The sequence below is a fragment of the Salarias fasciatus genome, chromosome 5 (assembly GCF_902148845.1).
Source record: "Salarias fasciatus chromosome 5, fSalaFa1.1, whole genome shotgun sequence".
NCBI lineage: Eukaryota > Metazoa > Chordata > Actinopteri > Blenniiformes > Blenniidae > Salarias > Salarias fasciatus.
The window spans coordinates 17,193,994-17,218,449 of NC_043749.1; the positions used below are offsets into that span (position 1 = coordinate 17,193,994).

The following is a 24,456-nucleotide window of genomic DNA, read 5'->3' on the forward strand; positions in this document are numbered from 1 at the left end:
AAATAGCCTAGTCGAAGTGAAGTAGTCTGTTGTCTTCCAAACTTATTCAGTGTTGGCCTTGTAAGAATAAATGTAGTCTTGAAGTTGTCATTAAGATGATTTAGCTGTGCTTTTTTTTACTGTGACCAGTGAAATGTATCCAGTTTTTATCTGATTAATGACAATTCCATCTAAGATTAGGTCGTCAAACAATACACAGTAACTATGAATCCCATTTAAAAAAAGCAGGCGTGAGCCACGTGGGTGTTCATTTTCATGCCATTATACGGCCAAGCAATTTCAATACGTTCTTCTGTGTTATTGTTCGATTCTTTTGGTTGACGGTGATGCAAATAATGGGCCATAATTATGCCACATGTTGGGTTAAGGTTAGAGTTAGCGACCATTGCACAAATGACAGGATCCATTATTTCAGCAGCGCAATAGGCAGATCGTGTACAGATTGCCCAAAAGCTTTACATCCTCCAGTACAGCTCAAAACTACAGAAATGTTTCACAAGACATCCCACATGTCCGCAAAATCAAACCTTCAAATGCGTAAGTGCAGCCTCGGGTAGATTTCCTCTCCTCTCACTGAGGCGGATCAGACCCGAACTCTGTCCGTGGTGCTGAAATCTGGACCGCGCTATAACGCAGACTGCGGGTGCTTCGTGTGATTGTGATGCAAATGTTAATGGACTCGGAGGTCCTCCGATTAGCCTGATGTGGGCTAATTTCACTCCTCTTCAGTCCCCGGAGAGCGCAGAGTGCCTTTTCACTGTCCCTTCTTAATTGAGGAGTGTTGGGTGGTATTTTCTGCCTCGCTGGGCGGGAAGAGAGACGCAGCGGCCGGACAATCATGGGTTAAATGGCAGGTAATGTTGCACAGGATGAGTGCTTCGGTTTCTGGAAACCTTAACCATTTATGAACCAACATCCCGCATCCATTTGTGCGTGTGTGTGGTTTTTTTTTATTCGCATTGTTTACACATTATTGTCTGCTTCAGATTTGCATCTCTCTCTATCTCTCGCTCTCTCTCTCGTACCCGTGCCTCCATGTTACTACTTCATCCTTTTTCAAAGTTTTTTTTATATATATATATAAATATAAGGTGAGGTGTAGACTGCAAACAGTAAAAATAAAGAAAAAAATGCAGTGCTGTTAGTGGTGGACACCAAAGCAGAGGCCTACGTTGTTCTTTTCTCAGGTTGCTCCTGTGCTGTTTCTGTTTTTGCAGCCAGACTGCTCTTTCCAGGGGAAAATGTCCCCTGCCATGGAAAATTATTTTGTGAATCGAGGAAAAAGATTGGGGGGTTGGGTTTGTGCTGACGGAGGGAGCGATGTGGATGGCGGTGACGGGAGGGGGCTGTACGTGAAGGCGGAGAACCTTGTGCCAGCTCACCCATGTGTGTAATGCGAAAAAGGAGAGCCGGGGGGTGAAATCCTGAGAGGGGGAGGAAGGGGGAGAGGGAGGAAGAGGAGTGCAAGTGGTGGGCACAGTGAAGGAAATGAATCCGGCGACGAACTTATCTCACAATGCCTTTTTTTTTTCTTTCGGTGTGTGTTTTGTGTCACCAAAAAATATATATTTAAAGGTTCCTCACACAGCACCGGATGGACACCGGACACGCGGGTCAAACGCACAGGCAGCACGAGCCCTGACAATACACGATAAGGAGCTTTGATTGGTCATATCTGGATCGACAGAGATGCGGATCCCCCGGGGACGTGACCTACTGATGACTCACGGGACGGGTGATAAACTGGAGGGGAAAATCCCTTTTCCTCCTCAATACAGACGCAGGATCACCACGCAGCTCTCACTGATCAAGGACGAAGTCTGTGAAATTAGCTGCGTATTGTTCTAATCGCATCCAGAAGAAAGAATTTCTGAAATACAAAATGATTATTTTTATTTTTTTTATGTTCATTACGCGTGCAGCTGGTGTCACGGCCGCTCGTTTCATCTCCCAGCATGCAGTCCATCAGATCAGAGCTGGGCTGCAGCCCGCTGATAACAGCCTATCCATTAACTCTTCCATTAAAGACTGGGAGACGAGCCATTCTGCCACCACAAGTGGAAGTTTCGAAAAATGCACACAGAGAAATCATAAAGAGAGGGGATTTATCTGCGTCTTAATTCTCGATTGAAAAGGCAGCTGCTAAAAAAGAAAAAAAAAAACGGAGCTTTGGCTTTAAATGGCGATGCACAGGCCTGATACAGAGCCGGGCCTGCACGCTTATCCGAGCCTGTCAGCGAGATGCAGACTGACGGTTTGTTTCAGATCTGCTTCTGTGTGGTTTCTGTAAATCCCTCTGAAAAAAAAATGAGCGTGAAGTATAAACATTTTCTCACTGCTTTTATGGCCATCATGCCAGTTAAGGTATTTCGGCACATTTTGAAGGCAATAAAGAAATAAGGCCTTTCAAGGGTTTGTCAGAGATTAAATGTGCGATAATAATAATAATAATAATAATAATAATAATAATAATAATAATAATAATAATAATAATAATAATAATAATAATAATAATAATAATAACCTTTTCCTATTTCTCCCTGTTTACAGTCTCTCCTCTTCTGCTGTGCTGCTGATCTCATCGGGTTACAGACGACTGAAGGAACCAGACTCACAAGCTCTAATTGGCCGTATTATTTTTTCCCTCTCGTGTTCAAAGCAAACAGTCTGAATGGCTCCAGCAGCAGACGACGTTACAGCATCAGACTGTGTCAGTGTACCAAGCCAGGCCGCGGCTTTGTATCGCAGAGATGAACTTTGATACTGCAGCCCGAGGAAACCGCTGAACGCGGAGGACACAAAGTAGTAGTGACAAGCCAATGTCAACAAACTGTTTACAGCAGTTTGGGCCTTTGTGCTGAACCCACTTAAGCTACATTACTGACGCAAAATGGGGAGCGCATTAAATGCTTTTTAGCCTTTTTAAAAAGATCTACCAAAGCAAGTAAAAATGGGACTAAGGCACTGTGTTACTCGATTTTGTAGGACGTCCTTTGGCGAGAACAATTCATGAAGATAGTTACTTACTGCATTGTTTGCTTAGAAAAGGATAAAAAAAAAATCGGCCAACAAAAGGATAAAGATAGAAACGAAACGCATTCCAGCTCCAGACAGATCATATAGTAATTTTACGCACGTTAACAAACATCCACTGTCAGCTTTCCTCAGGAAACAGGTTTATATTTCTATTTTTCTACATTACATTTAGAAATAAAAGTTATTTTTTTCAGCGGGAAGTCGGTATTTTGGTCAGACGTCACATCATGTCCAACAGGCAGCGTTATGAATGAATAAGCGCCCTGAATGAAGACTTGTCAGACAAGAGAGGCACCAGAATAAATAAATAACACTGTCTGTGCTGTGCACGCGCGGTCTCAAGTTTTCAGTCTTACCATAAATTGGCAAAAGGCAAAACGCACGAAAAAATATTTTCGCACACCACCACAAGCAGCGCAGCTTTTAAACCCGAATCCTCGTAATCCCAGAAACAATTTTTGGCTACTATTCATGCTCCGTGTCTTCATCTTCTTGGCGTGACATTTATTTAATAGATCCTACTTCTGCGTGTTATACAAATCTGGTCCAAAGAGCTTGGTTTTGTGAAATTTCTGCCTCCTTTTATAAGCGTAAAGTTATGCAAGATTTGAGGCCCCCGGAATGTCATTGGATGTGAGGGTGAGGTATTATAGATTATGGGTTGGGGAATGGATGGTGGGGGTACTGCAAGCACCTCCCCTAGAAATGCAGCAAATCTCTCCCGTTTTCTCCTGGTGGGGCACTCGGAGGGCTGGAGACGTGCTTTGCATTGGCAGGCTGATGAGGACACGTGTCTCCTCGCTGCCTCCCCCTCCGCCCCCCCCGGGCTGCTCGGTACCGCATTGGCATCAGTAAAGGCACCTGAACACCGACGAGCAACTCCTTGGAAAGGCTGCCTGCCACCTTACAGCCTAAAAGAAAGCTATATCAGGGGCCCCTGTGCAGGAACCTGTGGCGCTTTTTTTTTTTCGTCGTGCGTAAAGCTTTTGCGCACACCGCTGGACCGCTTCAGAGAGCAGGTGCGCTACTCGTCGAGCATCAGAGCGCAGTGCCAAGATGCAGAAACGGAACAGAGACGTCTGAAGGTGACATGAACCTGAGGATAATCAAAAGCAGCAGGCGTACAGTGAGCAAGACGTGGAGATAGCAACTGAAAACCGTCGGTGTCTTAAAGCAAAACTTGCTCTCGCTCCTCCCGTGGCTCGATTCTGATGCAGAGAGTCAAGGGCTGCAATCCAAAGTAGCTTCGTTTTTGACCGAGTGGAGGAGAAGAAACACTAATTGGGACTGCAGACATTTGAGAGTCAGGACAAGAGCGCAAAAATGGCGACGCTAATCAGAGGCAAGCTTTCTAATAAACTGACAAACGCAGCCAATGCCGTGTCCAACAAATCCCAGGCAAAGGTGAGCGGGATGTTCGCCAGGATGGGGTTCCAGGCCGCCACCGACGAAGAGGCTCTGGGCTTCGCCGCCTGCGATGACCTGGACTACGACCACCGGCAAGGCATGCAGATGGACATTATGACATCGGATGAGATGGGTGGAGAGGGGAGCGGAGACGGAGGCGCGCTGGACGGGGACAGTCACTACCAGAGGGACGGTACCGGTCCGCCGCACTCCGCCTCAAAGGACGGAGGTCTTCCGGACGAGTTGAGTGAAGTGAGACCAAAAATCACCGCTTGGGAGGCGGGCTGGAACGTCACGAATGCAATCCAGGTAAAGACGCGCTTCTCGGACACTCAGGGCGGCTCCGGCGCTCTTTTGTAATTGGCTGAAGCCATCTGCGAAGCAGCTGTGAAATGTGATATAAACAGGCATTCCGAGACAGAATCCATAAAATACTCACAAAGAAACGTCTCTTGGCTTTTGAAACAACTCCGTTATGCCACTATGTAAAATATATGGAAAATAATAATTCACCAATCGAAGAAGGTGCCTCTTCAAAACCTGGCAGTGATTCTCAAGGTTTCTTATCAGATTTTCACAGCGCTGAGGCGTCACGGTGCGCTGGAAAAAGGGAGGTATAAAAGACACCCCCCCCCCCCCTCCCCTTCAACACAAATTCTTTGTCTGCGCTGATGTCCAGCATCACCGATGCGCGTTCCTGATAACTCCTCACATAAATGCTCCATGTGGCAGTGAATAAACGCACATAGCAGCCTTTAGGTTTATTGAAAGTCCGGATTAAAAAAAATAGCAGGCTCTATTGTTTTGGTGCCATTTAAAAGTTCCATATAATTAAATACATCCTTAAAGCAATATAGGGAAATAGGCTAAGCTGTCTGGACGAGGTGACTTTTACGCATCATAGTATAAAGTGCAAAAAACTTGGAAACAGAATAGAAGGGATCATGCGCTGCAATGAAGTGCGCACGCAGCTATTTTTCCTTAAAAAATCCTGGACTTCCAGATTTTAGCAGCCATCACTTTAATCAGAGTGGATTTGTCACGGTGGTTTGAAGACGATGCGACAAACCTTCCCCAGAGACGCGGCTCCTTTTATCCCTTATGGGGGGCTGCGGTCACCGTGACGTCAGAGCGTGTCTCCTAACAGGCGCTGACGCAAGAGGCGCGCGGAAGCGCTCAAAGCAAAGTGGAAAACCCGCAACGTGAAAAGGGAGTGACACCCATTGAAGAGCGACTCCGCGAAAAACTCAAAGCGCGCAAAGAGAAAGGACTTGGTTACGCAAATTAAAAAAAGAAAAAACATTGACGTTTTTATGCAGATCATTTTATAATAATAAGTAGTATCATGTTACATAATTGCCAAGAGTTGAACCCAGATTGCATTCACCATGTGCTCTCCTTCTGTGTTTCCAGGGGATGTTTGTTCTCGGGTTGCCCTACGCCATCCTGCACGGCGGATACCTTGGACTCTTTCTCATTATTTTCGCCGCCGTGGTGTGCTGTTACACGGGGAAAATCCTAATCTCCTGCCTGTACGAGGAGGACGAGGACGGGCAGCTCGTCCGTGTGAGGGACTCCTATGTGGACATTGCCAACGCCTGCTGCGCGCCCAGATTCCCGGCTTTAGGAGGCCATGTCGTGAATGTAGCCCAAATCATCGAGTTAGTGATGACCTGCATCCTGTATGTGGTCGTCAGCGGTAATCTCATGTACAACAGCTTTCCCAACATGCCAATTTCCCAGAAGTCCTGGGCCATCATCGCCACCGCCGCTCTCCTCCCCTGCGCCTTCCTCAAGAACCTGAAAGCCGTCTCCAAGTTCAGCTTGCTGTGCACGCTGGCCCATTTTGTCATAAACATCCTGGTGATCGCGTACTGCCTCTCCAGAGCCAGGGACTGGGCCTGGGACAAGGTCAAGTTCTACATCGATGTCAAGAAGTTCCCCATCTCGATTGGGATTATCGTGTTCAGCTACACCTCGCAGATCTTCCTGCCGTCTCTGGAGGGGAACATGCAGAAACCCAGCGAGTTCCACTGCATGATGAACTGGACTCACATCGCTGCCTGCATCCTCAAGGGCCTCTTCGCCCTTGTGGCCTACTTGACCTGGGCTGACGAGACCAAGGAGGTCATCACAGACAACCTGCCCCCAACGATCCGAGCCGTCGTCAACCTCTTCCTCGTGGCCAAAGCCTTGCTGTCGTACCCGCTGCCGTTTTTCGCTGCCGTCGAGGTATTAGAGAAAACCTTTTTCCAGGAGGGAGGACGCGCGTTCTTCCCAGATTGCTACGGAGGGGACGGACGTCTGAAATCCTGGGGACTCACTCTCCGCTGTAGCCTTGTCGTGTTCACCTTGCTCATGGCCATCTACGTGCCACATTTCGCCCTGCTCATGGGTCTCACCGGCAGCCTGACGGGCGCAGGCCTCTGCTTTCTGCTCCCCAGTCTCTTCCACCTCAAGCTTTTATGGAGAAAGCTGCTATGGCACCAGGTCTTCTTCGATGTCGCGATCTTCGTAATAGGAGGTATATGCAGCATATCTGGCTTCATCCACTCCATGGAGGGGCTCATAGAGGCTTTCCACAACAACGTAGAAGAATAGATGCAAGCCATTGCTGGAACTAGATGTTAACTGCAAATCCCAGTTTAGTTTGAAAAAAAAAAAGAGAAATAAATAAAAATGAAAACATACAACTTCCCGGCGAGCGCAGCCCCTTCTGCTTGATCCATGCGTAAAAGCGCGCAACAGAGCGCACGCACTCATTTGCGTCAATTTACACACAAACACACGCACGCATAAAAGTCGGTGACAGTGAGGGAGTTTAACGCATTCACGGCACACTAAATGGACAATACATGTTGTATAAATATGCGAAGAAAAGTACATCTATACATATTTTCCAGTGGAGTGGACGTTTACAATATTTGACCTTAAACAAAATTGCAAAGGTGGGGGTGAGGGTGGGGGTGGGATGGGGGTGGGGGTTAGTCTGCCTTTTCGTTGCTCTTGTGGTGCTTCCCCCACTTGAGACTTCACTTCATGTAACGCTCGAGTTAGTAACGGACAGAGGTATTGTGATATAACGATGATTAAGATGCGTCTAAGGAAAATTAAACATTTAGAAAGTTGCCACCTTCCTCTAGGTAAGTATACAGGCTGTGAATGAGGCGATGAACCCAGAAAAAAAAAAAACGATTTGATCACGGCAATAACCAGTGGAAATAGACAGAATAAAAAAAAAAAAATAAGGATAACGTTTTGTTGGACTTAAACAAAAAAATATTGGACCTTTCTCATCTTCTTCAAATCACTGCAAATGCTAAATATGACGATACACAGCAGCTATACAAACTATGCATTGAATGTATATTTCAGACACACAAACCGGGAAGTGGGAATTTAAAAACACACACTTCGTTTCTGTTATTCCGGGTGTCAATTTGTTGATGATTTTTCTAGGGTGATTTTTCCCCCCCCAAAGACATTCAGCATTTCATTTACGTTTTAATCAGCAGTGGCACGTTTTCACCTGACTCCCAGACCGCCGTGGCCCAAAGTCCAGCCACACGTGGACCTCAAACTGAAATAATACCGCACACGTATTTCAAACACACATGGCCTGTTTTTGAATTCATTTGAAACGAGTACTGTCTAAAAAAAAAAAAAAACAAATAAATGAATGAAAAAAAAATACCAACACAAAAAAATCGGTGTCTGAAAATTTGAAGAAAAAAAAAAGAGAGAGAAAGATCATAAAGGAGGAAAATGTGCATACAGACATTTTTCATTCTGTGCAATCCAATGGGTCCTGTGGAAATGTTATAAAAACCGTATGTGTAGTGTGTTATTGTGGTTTCAAAAAGATGGAATGTATATCTCAAAGTCGTTATCATATATCGTGAAATTAATATTAAAGAATAAAGAAATAAGTGAAATTATATTGTAAAAATGTGTGTGGTTTTATGTAAAAGGAAAAACGGTCAGAACATGTATTTTTTTTCTCGGTAATAAAAGACACAAAATGATGGGTAGTCGCAGTCATATTTATTGTATTTTCCGAAAAAAAAATGCGAAAAGAAATCAAACCTCAGTTGAGGTAAATTGATCCTGAAGCTCCGTGAAGAGGCTGCAGGCCTGCAGCAGGGAGGGGGATGGGGCTTCATATTCTGTTTTCTCAAAATCCGAATTCCACTATATTCACTGCACATCTGTGTGCGTGTGCGTGTGTGTGTGTGTGGTGTGAGAGAAAGAGAGAGTGTGTGTGTAGATATTCAGCACGTTTTCCACAGATTTCTGGACAGATTTTCGGCCGTGCTTCAGGCCTCGTGGCCGAACTGCTAATTCACTCTGTTGATCGCCTTCTGCGTTTTTTTTACCTTTCCTTTTTCCGTAAGAAAACCACAGAAAAGACAGAAAGAAGCTGAGCGGAGGAAACGTCGAACAACAAAAATTGCCCCATTCTTGAAACGCTGCACAACTCACCGAAATTTTCTATTTCTACAAGGACTGCACCAGGAAAAAATAACTTGCATTTCAGCTGTGATCTAAGACACGACAGCATGAGGAATAATGAGGTTAAATCAACTAATTTTAAGTCACACAAGAGCACTAAACCGACTAAACCCAGATTTTTCTCCCATATCATGACAGGCCTGCATGATCACGCCTGGAGCGCCCCCTAGCGGACGGAACAGGGAAAGCACTGATTTATCAGAATCGCAGGATTTGTTATTTTCTATAAACTCCTCTCTGAACATGGAACGTGAATTTGTATTCCATGCCTCAACATTTAAATGCATTTTGGGTGAGAACTATTTTAAAAATTTGTTTCAGAAATTATGCAAATTATACATAAAAAGTGAGGAAATTGTTTTTCAGAGATAGTTTTGTTTTCTTGTCACAACACTTGGCAATAAATGTGACAATAATTAAAAGCCTGATTATTTTCAACCCCCTTTAAATGGGACCACTTTGAGGAATGTGCATTTGTGGGATGAGGCACACACCTCAGATGAATTCATGACAAGCATCCGAGCTGACCCTGAGGCCTGCTGGCAGGCAATTCCATCTTTTCCCACTTCAAAATCCAGACGTTGCCTCTGATAAACTCCGCTCTGTGGGGAACAGTTTCGTCTCAGGCTGTGGAGATGAAGAGAGTCGCTGGTTGCACAACAACCACGTCTCCAGCTCTCTGCACTGAGAGGCGCCAATCAGACACTTGATTGAAGCACCTTGAGCTCCAGAGGCAGAAAAGAGCCAAAGGTACCAATGAGGAAATAATGTTTGGCATTATATTACAAACACATGCACGCCATAACTTTAAAATAGTTACCAAGAAAAAGTTATTCCATCCACTCTATGCAGAGGATCTGAATGAGAATGCCTAAATGAGGCTCATTCATTTGAATTAGGTGTGGAGAGCAAAGGTTCTCCATATCCAGAGCTGGAGGACAGACTAAAGAAACCAAACTAATCCAGGTGGATTCAGCAGTAACACACTCGGCTGAAATGATGGAAAATTAGCTGTTTCCTTGATCTGCAAATTGTGACATCAAGGACACATTTCCAGCTTGAGAAGACATTTTATTATAGCAGGAAAAAAAAAACTCACTAGTGGATCTCTAGCTCCCTCTGCTGATCACACAGAGGCTTCAATGACACCAGCTGAAAATGAGCTCATCTCCTATTTCACATTTAGTACAAAGCACAACAGAACTGAATATGAAATAAAAATAAAGTTATATTGCTGCATGCCATGAATTATTTACTTAAAAAAATGTTTAATTATCAAGTAAGAATTCTCAATCACATAAAAATAGTGAAATATTTACAAATGGCTCTTGGTAAGACTAGAAAGTCAAAGGTGACAACATAATAGATGAAAAACAGCCAAGTGGTTCGAGACGTCAAAAAAGAAAGAAAGAAAGAAAAAAAAAAAACTCCCGTGACAAGATGAAATCAGGACAGCAGAGAAAGTAAAGTTTGCTGCTCAGATTCCTGTACTGCACATTCCCGAGAGAAGAATTACTGGCGGTGCTCCTCACTGCTCAGAGTTGTCGGTTTCTTGGTTGAACACTGGACCACCCACGGGTGCATCAGGACGCCCTGGATGGGCAGTCTGTGCATGGGATTGTGTTTCAGTAGTTTGGCGATCAAGTCTTTCGCTCCAGCACTGATGTTGACTTGAACAGGGTAAGTGTATTCCACCTGGATGACAGAAACAGACCGTGTGAGACCAAATATTGTATTAACACGCGGCGCAGGCCAGTCAGCCTAAAATCAGGCAGCTCCGTGTCATTTCTGTACCCTTGAAATCCTGCGGTAGGTCTCCTCGTGAGTTTTTGCTTCAAAAGGAGGCTTTCCAACCAGAAACTCGTAGCACAACACGCCCAGGCTCCACAGGTCCACCTTTTCATCGTGAGTTTTGCCCTCAATCATTTCCGGAGGCAAATAATCCAGTGTCCCACACAAGGTGGATCTCCTGAACGGGCAAAGAAACGAACAATGAAGAGCCAAAAAGTCTTTGCTCTCGTCTGATAAAATTGACTTGACCAGCACGAGCAGATTGACATTCAAAATAAACACACCACACCCACAGTTACCTGGAAGAGGGTGTGTGGACAGACCACCCAAAATCTGCAATCTTCAGCTCTCCATTACCCCCCAGCAGAAGGTTTTCCGGTTTGATGTCCCGATGGATCACCTTCTTGGTGTGGCAATAGTTGAGGGCATCTGCGAGCTCCATAATATACTAGTGCAACACAAACGATCAACAATCACAAATGCAGCAGACAACATTTTTGGGACAATATTTAACTTCTTTGTATCTGATTAACTAGATGTCATCTGATCATTCAACACAGTAATAGAATTTACAAAAGAAAAAAAAAAAGCTCCTAAAGTGGCACACTTACTGTGGCACTGATATCCTCTGGAAATTGGCCACGGCGCTGAAGTTCACTGTAAAGCTCTCCTTTAGGTGCATACTCAAGAATGAGGTACACACGAGTCGCATCGTGGAAGTATCCAAACAGGCGCAGGATATTGGGGTGCCTGGAGAACGCACGGGACTTTTTAGAGAAATGCTCTTCAGACATTCATCTGCTTACCCAAAAAAAACAAAAAAACTTTTTTTGTTCGTTTCAAAAGTTGCCCATCCTGCCATTATAAAGCCTTTAGGTTTTCTTTTAAATTGGGTGAGACACTCACAACAACTGTACGTCAGTTTTAGGTCTGTGATATGAACCGTTGCTTCATTCAACAGTTCTACTGTTTCTACAAGTTGTGGCTGCTTCACTCAAACATTTGACTGGATTTTGATGAATGTCTATTAAGCATTATTTCAGTATTTCAGTATGAACCATTTGCCAGACAAGGCAAGTTGTGAAAGGTTCTTTGCTTCACTTTTAAAATACACAATGGGAAAAAGATCCTAATTGTTAGATGTCAGAGCTCTCAAGTATTATTTTGTTCCATTTGGTTTCAGAAACAAATGCAATGCTCAAACAAAATCTCATGAAGAGCAGCTGACCTTAATGCGGTCAACAAAATTCAACTGTATTAGGTTGTTTTAGCTTGTTTCTCTCATGAATCTCAAACTGCTGTGAACAAAAAAATAAAAACATCCCACCTATATAGGAAATCATAATGACCTGGTTTTGTTTTGCCAGTGCTTCAAGAGAGCATTACCCTCCTACATCCCTGTACATTTTGGTTTGAAAAGTCCATTACCTGAGATGAGACTGGATCTCCACCTCTCTCCTCAGCTGGTGCTCCACCCCAGCTTTCTCCAGCTGCTTCTTGAAGAGCACCTTCAGGGCCAGGATGAACTTGGTCTGTCGCTCTCTGGCCAGGTAGACATTGCCGAACTTGCCTTTTCCTAAGGGACGGCCGATGTCAAAATCTTCCAGATTCCACCGTTTACTGTGGGAGGAAAACAGCACATAGTTACAGATGTAGCATAAGGTTCATTTGCACATTAACTCAAGGAGCATTAAAAAAAAAAAAAAAAAAAAACAGACACACAAAGCCTTACCTGGATGCAGAACCTTGACCACTCTTGGCTGGCTTGTCTAGTAAAAGCAAATTTAAGTTAATTGAGGCACACACAGATGATCAGTATTGAATTTGCGCATGCAGATCAGTCTTGCGCTCACTCTGTGGCTTCTCAAGCTTTGTTGATTCTGACGGTGGTTTGGTCGACTCTACGTTCTCTGCCGGCGCATGCGTCTTTGGTTGGGTTAGTTGGGCAGCGGGCTTGGACTGTGGTGCAGGAGTTACATTCTGAGTGGCTGGATTCACGTTCTGATTCGACGTTTGCTTGGGCTTGGAGATTGCAGAGACGTGCAGCACTGGTTTCTGTTGGCTGACAGGTCGCTGAATGCGCTGAGGTCCATTTGAAACGCCCAGCACTCGCTGATGATCACGTGGCGTGGCAACAGTCTTGGGAACCAGTCGTGATTGCTGAGATACAGGAATTCGTTTCGGCCCCTCGCTTGACTGCAATCAAACAAAAATCACAATAGTATATATCTTGATCACATAACTTTAGAACAAGTAAGAAGATCTGACACTGTGAAGTCATGTTTTTATATTGTAACCACATCTGAATTTGACTCAATTTGCATTTCCTCTGCACTTCATAATAGTTTCAGTTTAAAGTTTTCAGCATTGTTTTTCAAATACTCCAAGTCAAAGTTCAGCAACGTTTCCATCTTTACTTTAAATCTAAGAAAACCCATAAAGCACCTTAGTGGTCAGTCATTCTGATTTGGCAAACAATCAATATTCACTGATACATTAATTATAATCAAAACTATGTTGTCTGTCATGTGTCAAATGAAAAACTAAGCACCGTGTAAAGAGTGTCTGGAGATTAACAGGTAATTTAAGAACCACCCAAAGATTTGATGGGATGTGCTCAATGGCCTCCATGATGACCATGTATTGACTCACCTTCACATCAAGCCTGGGATGTTTCTCGACCTTCATCATTTTGGGAACGGCAGAAAAGTCCATAATCTGAGAAAGGAGAGGGTTTTTAATTATTTGGTTTATAGTTAACGGATGAAAAGCCACAGACAACTAAATATATTGTTGCCCTTTTCGCTTCTGAAAAAAATAGAACTAAGGTAATTGGATTAATCACAACAAGTCACTGATAATTGGTTGCTTATCTTTACAAGATATCGGTTTCAGAAATATACAATTCTAATTGTCCGTTCAAATAGTTTGATAATCCAACGCTAGCGCAGTGAAGATTTTCATGACTCATAACTACACTGAATTTGATCGCAACAAAGACAAGAGGCCAATGCTAGCTGCAGATGTTTGATACCAGCTACTCTCGATGCAAAATAGCTTAATGAGATTGCTTACCAAGATGTATTATTACACAGTTGAAACGGGTAAAAAGCAGCACCCAGGCCCGGAGACGTTACTCCGGCTAGCTAGCTAGCTAGCCGGTCGGTCGGTCGGTCAGTTGTTTGGCGAGAGCCGGAGTTCACCGTCTGCTACATGCATACGAAAAGACAGGAACTTTTTAACGAAGCTATAGTAGGACACACTTCTTGTGAGGAAAAACAACAAACAACCGCAGAACAAAACAAAAACGCAGAACGTGATACTTGTCAGCCGTGCCTGTCGACAGGTTGCTGCCGCAGACTTCAGTTCAAACGTCCCCCGTTCAAAACCTTTAAACGCATCACGGGCTCCGATTGGCTGAGCAAATGCTCTGAGCTCAATATCCATTGGCTGAAGTGACGAATCACGAAAGCTACGTCATGACGTCAACGGAAGTAAAGTACACCCTCCATAACGGTAGAGGGCAGCACGTGCTATAACATCCCCTCACAACACCCCCCTCCCTCTCTCTCTCTCTCTCTCTCTCTCTCTCTCTCTCTCTCTCTCTCTCTCTCTCTCTCTCTCTCTCTCTCTCTCTCTCTTTATTTGACTCTCTCTCTGAAAATTTACAGTTATTACGCAAAGTAAATATTGTATAACTTTTAAGTTAATTGACCTCAGTAATGTCTCTGGATCAATATCTGCGAGTATTTTTACCCTTCTTATCAACTTTTAAATATACAATCGTCACCAACTATTTAAATCATGAACTGGGTGATCAACTCACAGGACTTTGCATCTCGTTCTGTGGGGTGAGATTGAGGTACATTGTAGATGGGGAACTTTAATGATCTTTAAGCATGAAACAATTTAAGAGAAAACAGTAAAGTACAGGGATTAAAGGGGGTGACAGGCACTGTCTCCGTCGACACTGCCTCTCTCTTCTATACTGTTAAATTTGTGAAGATTTTTTTGTGTGATTTGGCAATGAAATAGTAAACTACAGATGCAGGGTGAAGTTTAGATGCATCTCAATGAATTCAATGCTACAATAACATTTTTTCTCCATTTGAGAAGCCCTGAAGTGCTTTACACTGTTCATCACATTCACCCATTCACACACATTCACATACCGATGGAGGCAACTGCCATGCAAGGCACTCAGTCTGTCCATTAGGACCAATTTGGAGTTCAGTGCGGACACAGAATGGATGTGGAATCCAGTCTGCACTGTTGTGATGGACAGAAGTCCACTCTGCCAGGAGGACCACAGTCACCCCACAGTTAGATAATCATTGAAAAGTTGTTTTGCTGGATGATGTATTTCAAGCCTTTATTTTAAATCTTTGATCATTATTACTTATAGCTAATGAAAAACCAAAATCCGCAGTGTCAGAAAATTAGAATACTGTGAAAAAGTTCAGAGAGGTAGACCTATAGCGTCACATAATTCACTATAAATGCTTGCAAAGGCATAAGATCATCCACAGCTTCCCGAGTCTTTAAATAGTTTCTTAGTTTGGATCAATAGGCTACTCAATCAAGAGGAAGACTGCTGACAGTTGCCCAGAAATCCATCTCTCCACATAGGGAAAGCCACTCTCATTGCAAAAGAAGCTGTTAGTTCACAGAGTGCTGTTTCCAAGCAAATAAATGGAAAGGTAAATGGAAAGAAGAGTTCTTTGAAGAACTTGGGGGAGATTCACAAGGAGTGGACTGCAGCTGGATTAATGCTTCAAGAGCCACCACACACAGCGTGAAGTCTCCGCAGTCAGCAATGAATCAAGGAGCCACGTCATCTGCCCCTGTTGGTCCACTTTGTTTTATTAAGTCCAAAGTCAATGCAACTGTCTACCAAGAAATTTTACAGCACTTCATGCTTCCCTCTGCTAATAAGCCTCGTGGAGATATTGACTTGGTTTTCCAGCAAGATGCTGTACCTGCCCACAGCTCTAAAGCCACCAGTACCCAGTTCAGTGACCACATCATTGAGCTTCATTGGTCTTCAGTCTCACCTGACCTAAACCAACCTTCAACCTTCAATCCCATTTCTGATAATTCGTGCAATTTTGGAGAGTTATTTGCTCATATATCTTATCCAAATGCTTTTTCATTTGGACATGTATTTCCAATACTTCTATGACTTTCAGTTTTCATAGGTCTCAAATTAACTTTTTGTCTTTGTCTGGTCATGTTGTTTATGTTAAAATGTTTACATTATCTAATTTATGTTAAGATGATCAATAATCTACAGTGTAACTGATAAACTGTAAGCTGCCTGACGTAAATGAAGCGTTCAATAAAATCATGTTTAATATTGATGAGTATTTCCAGGGATTGAAAAAAAAAAACTTCAACAGAATCACAATCAAGATTTTCAGACTCACACACAAAACAACAGTCATAAACCCCCAGGATAACAAGTTATATTTTATTTTCACATTCTGTATTAATTGAGAAAAAATTATTGTTTTAACAGGCATCCTGTCAAAATGCACAGCTTACAATTCCTATGCATGTCAACCAAACTCTAAATTCCTCTCTGAATAAATATTCATGTTACATATAGAAAAATAAAGAATTTAGTGCATTCACCATCACCACACTGCTGTCGACGTGATGAAAGAAGACCGTCTCAAACGCAAGCGTTACCATGTCTGCTGTGAACATATTCACATATCAGCTCACTCAGCGTGTGCAGCTGTTTTTTTCAAATCGTCATCATCATATTGTCAGAGAAAATGCTTCAACCCACCGACACACAATACATACTGAGAGGATGACGTGTGTGTGAGCGCTGACAAAACTGCCTCAGTTCAAAGTGCAACTTAAGGTTTTAACCTTTGGTATGTCTGTGTATCAGGTAGATTTACCTCAACGCTGTGGTCATGCTGCATTTGAGAAGGCCTTCAACTCCAAAAAACATAAATATGGCAAACATCTTGATCCCTTCATTTCACTTAAATATCTTATTCTTGACACAATTAAAACACATTTATTTTAAAAAGCCTAGTGTTTGTTGTCTAGTACAGAGTCTCTTATTATTACTGAGGTCCCACAGGAAAACACTGCTGAGATGTCCATCTTACTCAAATAAACCTGTCCGTGAACCAACGTCTCACCCCGCCTCCCCCCCACCGCTTCTACGTACCCTTGAAACGCTCTACCCATGACCTCCTCCTGGAAACGGTGTCGCTTTCTCGTGTCACACCTCAACATACGTTGTCGTCACAGTCACATCTATAAATCTTACAGTGTTTTTACTGGGTCGCTCTAAACGCAGAGGTCATGCCAGACGAGACCTGCTGGCATTCAGCGGACAAAGCTCGTTTGAAAAAGACTGGGCACAGGGCAGTTATTTGTTTTGGCACTTCTCTTGTGTTTCCAGTTTGTCTTAATGGCTAAAATGCCCTTTTGACACTGCTGCATGCTTTGAAAACACATGAATCATAACGGTGTTCACACTCAATGTGCCACCCCTTCTCCAGCCTCGGGTCTCACGTCACTGCAGTCCTGTCGGGAACACACTCACCACAAACCCTTCATGCTGCAGCCCGCTGCTTAAAAAATATCTAATGTAGATAATAACATAAGAGAGATGGTGAAGTTGTACCCTTAAACAATATAAAAAAAAATAAATCAGAGCACCAAAACAGCAGCGGAGCATCATGAAAAGAGGCTGAGTGTGGTAGTGAGGTATCGTCTCTTTCAGACTCTGCTCAACAACAGAAGCAGGTGTCATTTCTCTGCCACCGCAGCCGCCATGGGGGGGCGCATCGTCCCGCAGGCTGTGGCTGCCAGCTCCTCGATTTCGGCATTCAGTCGCCTGATTACCCACTCCATCGCTTCACGGCCCTGATCAAGCAAAAAGAAAATAAACATAAATTATATAAAAACCTTAAAGAAAGCTCTGGAACTTAAGTATGAAAAAGTAATGGCATATCAAACAGGGGACTTTGTCCTTCAAGTAATTGCTTCATTGCATTTTTGTTTTAAACCCTTACCTTTCCAGCATTAGCAGAGATGGTGCTGGCCATTACTCCCTCCAGGTAGCTGCTGAGACTCACACCTTTCACAGAGATGATAGCCTCCTGAGTCAGGATTGTCCTGAAAAACAGCAAAAGTTTAGGAGAAATATTACGTAAAAGTTATCATACACAACCTGAAGAGCTAAAATTAAATCCGTGTGAAAACTCACCTCTCCGGATCATCAGGATGGGGCTTGTACGTTAACTTCTCATCCACAGACACCATGTTTGTGAAAGTGATCTGGAGAGGACAGATGTATTGATCAACAAAAAGAGATATGTATTCATCAAAACCAGCATATCAATTCTACAAAATCATCAGTTTTTTTAAAGATAATCAAACAGCTTGATTGTTTGCTTTAAAGTAATAATCTTCAAAAACGTGTGAATGTGAGCAATATCCTGTATCACACAGCAAAGTAAGAAGAAAAGTCCCACAAAAACACTGGATGAAATCTTGATTGAAATGTGAGCTCGGCACTTGTGTAACAAGTAGTGTTTCATTCTAAGAATAGTTCACACCGTGTTTGCTCTGGAAGTCACAACATGTGGATTTAAAAAGGAACATCCAGAACAGAGCCATGTTTTGTAAACATATAGCCTCAAAAATGGCCAGTATATTTACCTGGCAGCACATAATACAGTCTGACTGAGATAAACTGTCAAGTTGACTTGTTAAGGTCAGTGTTTGACCTTCGATAACGTGTTCAAATCTCAAATTAAAAGCAGAAAATTATGATAAATACTCACATTTGTGGATTGAAGCTCAAAAGTCTTCTCGTTAGGATCAACTACAGATTGCTCCTGAACGTATGTGTACGTCCGTGAGATGCCCATGATCTGGAGACAAAGAAAAAGAAAACATGATAAATGACCTTGATTATTGATATTGATCAGTCACTCTTGTTAGAGCAGCTTTTTGTGTCTTTATGCATTAAATTTCTAGCCATATCGATTACTTTATCTGGAAACTGATATTCTGCAGTCATGCATAAATCATGAGTCTTGTTACATAATCTCTGTTTTCAGGAAAAACACTGAAGCTGCAGCCATCAGCACACATGAACCGTGCCAACAATATTCTGAACCACGTCCAACAACTCACTCCTTTCTCTCATAATACTGTCAATTTTTCATAAAAAAAAAAATCATTTGCAAAACTTTCTTCCAAATCAACAATGAAAGGTTAATAATCATGACAAAATACACAATAGAGGTTATGATAAATAATGAGATGTTTGTGGAAATGATGACAATGAACAAGTTTCTTTTTGCCTATTTGGTTCGGTAAAGAATATGTTACTGTGTGACAGGGCTGATTGATGTGTTCAACTTTGAAATATTGTAAATAGAATATTATTGGTATCCTGTTTGCATCCAGGAATATAGGTCAAGTGAAAATTTGTATCTTTTAAAAGCAAAGCATCACTAAAAAACGAACACTATAAATCTGGTGGTGCGCTCAGTGTAGACCTCTTATAAATCTCAATATAATACAAATATAAATTCTGTGAGAACATGAAAAGCCCTAAACTACTAATGCATTCATAACCGTCACAGACAGACGTCTGCATCATAAACACGCACACAGGAAGGATCAGAGGCTGCGTGAGTTGAGACAATCTGATTAACATGTGTGTTAATAAGCTATCAGTCACTGAGGCAGTCTGTGTCATGAGGCTGTCCTCGTCTATTCACAGAACCCAACAGCTCTGACCTCGTCCCCCAGAAATCTGAGCAAAGGTCACTCTTAAAGAAAACTAGACAATTCCACAATATCTGCTCGGGTGAGAAGTGAGAGATTAGCTTCCTGCAGCTTTATCTGTGTCGGGATCCAAAAATCAGCGCTGAAAGCTTGAGGTTCAAAGGATATGTCACAGAAAGCGAGCAGGCTGTGTCCCTGCTCTGCTCTCCAGTGACCTCTGGTTGTGAGCGCACTGACATAGAGACGGAAAGTTACATCACATGCCGTCCAAGTTACAACTCAGCTATGAGAGAAATGGCACTACCGTGTCCTCGACACCACGAGCCACGGCGGGTGGCAGTGTACTCTCCCGTCAGGTTGGCCACCGCCGTGCAGAACAGAAATAGCCTCATGGGATAAGGTCACGCTCACTGGATGGAAAGCATTAGCCTCTCACCACTATTACACTGGTTCACGGCTATTACTGGCTTCAAGTCTTGTGCTTAAGTGTCTGACTTTGAAAGAATTTTTATGTCTTTTTCCCACCAAGCACATGCTGTCTGCACATGGTTCAGTACTTACAGATTTTACTATAGAGGGAAGACTCCATTCTGTGCTGAGTAGCCTTTTACTGCAGAGGCGTCCCTGTCTGTCCACGTCTCTGTCCAGAACATCCACGCCGATTACACTGGGGTTCATGGGGTTGGGGTATTTCTGCATAGCAGCCTTGGTCACCGTCTCCCAAGGATGGCTGTTAATGTGAAAAAAGAACGAAAGAAAGAAAAAATTTAAACTTCATCCATATAGATGAAAAAATAATCAAACACATTGCTTTCTGTTTTATGAAAACAACCATTATTTTGTGTTAATATCAAAGTATGAAACGAAAAGATTTGTAATTTCCATGACATTAACAGTTTCATTTTATCGATTTCACTTATTACTTTTTACCTCAATCCACATAACTCAAGTCACTTATACATTACATGACCAAGTGGATAAGGAAATACTTAGAAAGAATGGCGTACTTTAAGTAACATTTGAAATAAAAAAAACAGCAGTTTCTTTATGATGGGAATGTTCAGTCATGCAGAATGTCAGGGTGAAAAGGTGGATTATCATATACTAAATAATATGAAAACAATTTTCACGTCTTTCATTCATGAACCATTTTAAGAAGGATTTTTAATAAAAAATGTAAAATTTGAAAATATAGATTATTTGAGGGGTGATGTTATACTAAATAAATACATGTTGGTGTAATAATATCCTGTTTTATTATATTATACTATTATAACTTAATAATAAACGCAGCCATGTATTTGAATCAGTCAAATAGCGAGGTTGAAAAAACATCTAGCAATGCTCACCAGTCTGAGAACTTTCAAAATTAAATAGTTGTGAGTTTTACTGTATTATTTCGGAGGAAAATACTCAAAAAGTAGAAACTCAGTGGAGCGCGGCATTGAATGGTTGCCAGGGTGACACAGAAACGCGTTGGTGTTATATCGACTTCTGCATGACAGGCGTAAGTTATACCCCCCATTTACTAGAAAGCGTGTAAACTGAGCACTTGCAGTTTCATATTGCAGATCTCCCTGATGAATTCAGACACACTTAAATACAGGAGTTGCAAGATTGTATTTCACATATTCTAAAGCGTCTGTAGTAGCATAAAGCACGTGCGTAAACCACAAAAAGAGATACAAATGTTACCAACTCCACATATATGGCAGTAAAAATATATTGTTGCATGTAACCGCAAACACTTCAGAATCAATTCACGCAGAAAACAAACTTGACTTTTTTCAACACGTGGTTGTAGATTCTGAACATTTGGCCGGGTTGCAGTCTTGAGCTGCGATGCAGAACTCGTCATAACACCAGCGTTGCCTGGTGACGCAGGCACTTACGGCAGAATGTAGGGGAAAGGTTGCGCGAGCCGGGGGCTGAACGCGGCCGGCGCGTTACGCAATTTTGAAAAAAAAAAAAAAAAACACAAGCCGCATTCATTCATAACGACATTAGACATTCGCTATTCTATATAATAACATCGCTATTGTATGTTAGCATACTGGCAGTTTAAAAGATATTATAATATACTATTATATCCGTGACAAACGATGAATTTGGCGCCGACACATAACCTATAAAAACGCGTCTTTTAAACCAACAGCGAGCTGTAGCGTTACTTGGATTTTCTGAACGTTTCCAGTACTGAAGCCTCCTTTGTCAATGAGCGGATTAAACGCGACTACAACTAAACTGTACGAAGCAGAAGGTGAAACTGACAGCCCTCTTTGGACCGGACCGGACCGGACCGGGCTGAGCCGCTGTACTCACTTAAAGACGTGCTCTGAGGTCCAGATCTTCATGGTGAACCGAGTGGACAGATGCTGATGCTGATGGTGAAGCCGGGGTGAAGCTTAGCGGACAGCCACAGTCACACTGCCACAGTCCGCCGATCCACGCTCAAAGAAATCCCGCGGAGGCCCGCCCACCGGCCTGAGCGCTCACGAGACCGTGACGCACTTCCGCCTGTCGGCCTACCGCGTGCTGCATCAAAGGTGCATTGCATTAGATAGAAAGAGGGGGATTAGATATAATTCCTAGTAAACCTGGAAAATTGGGGCAGCGACTGATTGTACATCAGCTGATTATACAACTCTATCATTTTATCGCGCGATGCGTTCGCTCAGTAGTGGTGGCCTTCGATATGTCGTTTATTTAACCTTTAATGTTACACAACAGCTGCATGAAGGCAGGTGGTCATCCTCAGCTGGTCCAAGCACTGCACTGAGTTTATTCTTCACTCTATAAATCGGTCCAAATGAATTTTAAGAATTTAAGTGTTTTTGGTAATTATCTTCTATAAATGCTTTTTTTTTTTTTTTTTTTTGCATTCCGGAGGTGAACACAGATGAACAAAGATGCACACCAGAGGAAGAAAGAGAGAGAGAGAGAGAGAGAGAAAGACACTTGTTACTGTAGCCAAGTCCAACATGTATATTTATATTTATTCTATTTATTTGAGCAACAATTTGAAATAACGGAATATGAATATAATACAGAATCGAAAACCTGTATGCTCAAATAGGAAGAAGTTTAAAAACTTAAAAGGCCCTACCCCACTTCTTACATTTTCGAAATCATGCCATTGATGTTGCACAATACAGACAGGAAAGAAGCTTCAAACATAATGCATGTATAATAATACAGCAGCAGTTCCTTGTATGCCTACATAAATATGCAATCATAATGAATTGGACATACTATGTACATTATCCATAAACAAAGAAGAAAAAGCACAAGTTTACCTATATTACAAGCTAATAATATAGTAGGCCTGCATCTGTTCATGAATACCGATGCATACATGCACATATGCATACCACCAGCAGGATAAAAATAACAATATAACACTTTAATATGCTTAATGTTACTTGAAATTTGCCATGCTTGCCCATCATTTGCATATTTTTGAAATCTATTGTTTTTGTATATTTATTTGAAGTGATTTAAATTAGTACACTGCTTTTGATTATCCTTGAGACTGTTCCATAGTGTTACTCCACGCCGTGTGATACACATATTTTTTTAATGTGGTATCAGAATGATATTTTGTAAAGTTTAATTAGTGTGGGTAATTCTAAAAGCCTGTTTCTGTTGTCTGACCAATGCATCTGTATTGCTTTTATATGTTGCCCCAAACTTCTACACTGAGATACAGCATAATAAATGAACAATAAATAGTTTTAAGAGCTTCCTTGTTTATAAAATATTTAACTTTTGCCATCAGGGCCACATTTTTTGCAATCTTGGATTGAATTTTGCTTATATGCGGCTTCCAGCTGACTCTGGTTGAGAGCAACACCCAGAAATTTATATTCATAAACTCTTTCAATCACAGTATTACCAATTTTAATCTAAACACACTAGCCCCAAGCTTTCCAAAAACCATTAACTTGATTTTAAGTACGTTCAAGGATAAGTTATTTTCATTGAACCATTGTTTTAACTTACCTATCCTTTTGTCAGTCTTGATCACAAGTTGTTGTAAAATTTTGAGTTTTTTTTTTTTTAATTGTCTTTGTCATTATGGCCTCAGAGCAAATAAGCAAGAGAGAGAAAAAATGATAATCAATAGAATGAACAACATTTACATTAATAGTGTACTTTGGACATGACCTTAAATTATGGAGCTTTTAATAAATTCCTGATATATTCTAGTTTTATGAAAAATGTAAGGACGTGTCTGAGAGGGAAAGGAAACAACTCACCAGTTGCATTCATTCTTTTTAGCTGTACCTCTGCATACCACACTTCTGCTAATTTTTTCAAGAAAATATCCACAAAGATCGAAAGCAATGAAGTCTATATTAAGTTATATGAAGTTTATTTTTGTAAGGTTATGCTTTGCACTTATGTGCAAGATTAAAAAGTCCTGACAAAATCATGCAGAAAGACTTTTTTTGCATATTAAAACTACTGTGAGCATTATGTCATCGTTCTGGAAGATACTGAATGATCGAACTATTTGGTTTCCTTGCCAACGTTTGTTAAAATGACCTCACCTCTATTCACAGTGACATTAAAACCTGAAATTATCAATTGCCCTTCTCTGTTTTGGTCATCATAACCACGTGTAAATCTCATTTACCACCTTTGTCCTATGGCATGATTCGGGCTGAATTACATTTGAGTTGGGACGTGTCACGTCAAGAGAGCTTATCTCTAAGTGCACAAACTTTGGCCAAGCTTTGTGTAATCTCTATGCCCCAGACTCGTCTTATTGGGAGGAAACTGTGTGACAGCCTTGAACCGTATCATCAGGTTAGTGGGCTGTCTCTCACTGCAGTTCAGTAAAGTTGAGTTTAATTTCAAATGGACAATTTCCACAAAAAGGGAAAGCTTTGTGCTTAACCTTGTCCCAAATAATTCACTCTGAGGTGTGAGAAA

General features: G+C 42.0%; 3 protein-coding genes across 3 annotated transcripts; 1 reads left to right on the plus strand and 2 right to left on the minus strand.

The window, feature by feature from the left end:
• Nucleotides 1–3,783: 3,783 nt before the first annotated feature.
• slc32a1 (solute carrier family 32 member 1) lies at nucleotides 3,784–7,635 on the plus strand. Its single transcript, XM_030091853.1, has 3 exons — nucleotides 3,784–4,752; nucleotides 5,857–7,390; nucleotides 7,423–7,635. Exons 1-2 carry the CDS (start codon nucleotides 4,360–4,362, stop codon nucleotides 7,042–7,044), a joined length of 1,581 nt encoding a protein of 526 aa, XP_029947713.1. The 5' UTR covers nucleotides 3,784–4,359; the 3' UTR covers nucleotides 7,045–7,390; nucleotides 7,423–7,635.
• Nucleotides 7,636–10,048: 2,413 nt separating this feature from the next.
• Nucleotides 10,049–14,112, minus strand: aurka (aurora kinase A). Its single transcript, XM_030091966.1, has 9 exons — nucleotides 13,822–14,112; nucleotides 13,399–13,464; nucleotides 12,600–12,942; nucleotides 12,479–12,515; nucleotides 12,175–12,366; nucleotides 11,358–11,496; nucleotides 11,046–11,194; nucleotides 10,750–10,924; nucleotides 10,049–10,650 (listed from the first exon to the last, which is right to left on the minus strand). Exons 2-9 carry the CDS (start codon nucleotides 13,459–13,461, stop codon nucleotides 10,468–10,470), a joined length of 1,281 nt encoding a protein of 426 aa, XP_029947826.1. The 5' UTR covers nucleotides 13,462–13,464; nucleotides 13,822–14,112; the 3' UTR covers nucleotides 10,049–10,467.
• A 2,090-nt stretch (nucleotides 14,113–16,202) lies between these two features.
• Nucleotides 16,203–21,972, minus strand: prelid3b (PRELI domain containing 3). The gene is made up of 6 exons (XM_030092695.1): nucleotides 21,841–21,972; nucleotides 20,080–20,248; nucleotides 18,564–18,653; nucleotides 17,984–18,054; nucleotides 17,790–17,892; nucleotides 16,203–17,640 (listed from the first exon to the last, which is right to left on the minus strand). The coding sequence occupies exons 1-6, from the start codon at nucleotides 21,870–21,872 to the stop codon at nucleotides 17,524–17,526; spliced, it is 582 nt and encodes a 193-aa protein (XP_029948555.1). The 5' UTR covers nucleotides 21,873–21,972; the 3' UTR covers nucleotides 16,203–17,523.
• Nucleotides 21,973–24,456: the final 2,484 nt, after the last annotated feature.

What these genes read in the sequence shown, in the direction of transcription:
- slc32a1 (XM_030091853.1), top strand. Translation starts at nt 4,360, where the DNA reads ATGGCGACGCTAATCAGAGGCAAGCTTTCTAATAAACTGACAAACGCA. An exon ending in ACGTCACGAATGCAATCCAG is followed by an intron (nt 4,753 to 5,856) that starts GTAAAGACGCGC and finishes CTGTGTTTCCAG; the next exon opens with GGGATGTTTGTTCTCGGGTT.
- aurka (XM_030091966.1), bottom strand. Translation starts at nt 13,461, where the DNA reads ATGGACTTTTCTGCCGTTCCCAAAATGATGAAGGTCGAGAAACATCCC. An exon ending in GAGATCCAGTCTCATCTCAG is followed by an intron (nt 11,497 to 12,174) that starts GTAATGGACTTT and finishes TGCGTTCTCCAG; the next exon opens with GCACCCCAATATCCTGCGCC. An exon ending in GTCCACACACCCTCTTCCAG is followed by an intron (nt 10,925 to 11,045) that starts GTAACTGTGGGT and finishes TTGCCCGTTCAG; the next exon opens with GAGATCCACCTTGTGTGGGA.
- prelid3b (XM_030092695.1), bottom strand. Translation starts at nt 21,872, where the DNA reads ATGAAGATCTGGACCTCAGAGCACGTCTTTAA. An exon ending in ACCTCAGAGCACGTCTTTAA is followed by an intron (nt 20,249 to 21,840) that starts GTGAGTACAGCG and finishes TCACATTAACAG; the next exon opens with CCATCCTTGGGAGACGGTGA. An exon ending in TTCCCTCTATAGTAAAATCT is followed by an intron (nt 18,654 to 20,079) that starts GTAAGTACTGAA and finishes CTTTGTCTCCAG; the next exon opens with ATCATGGGCATCTCACGGAC.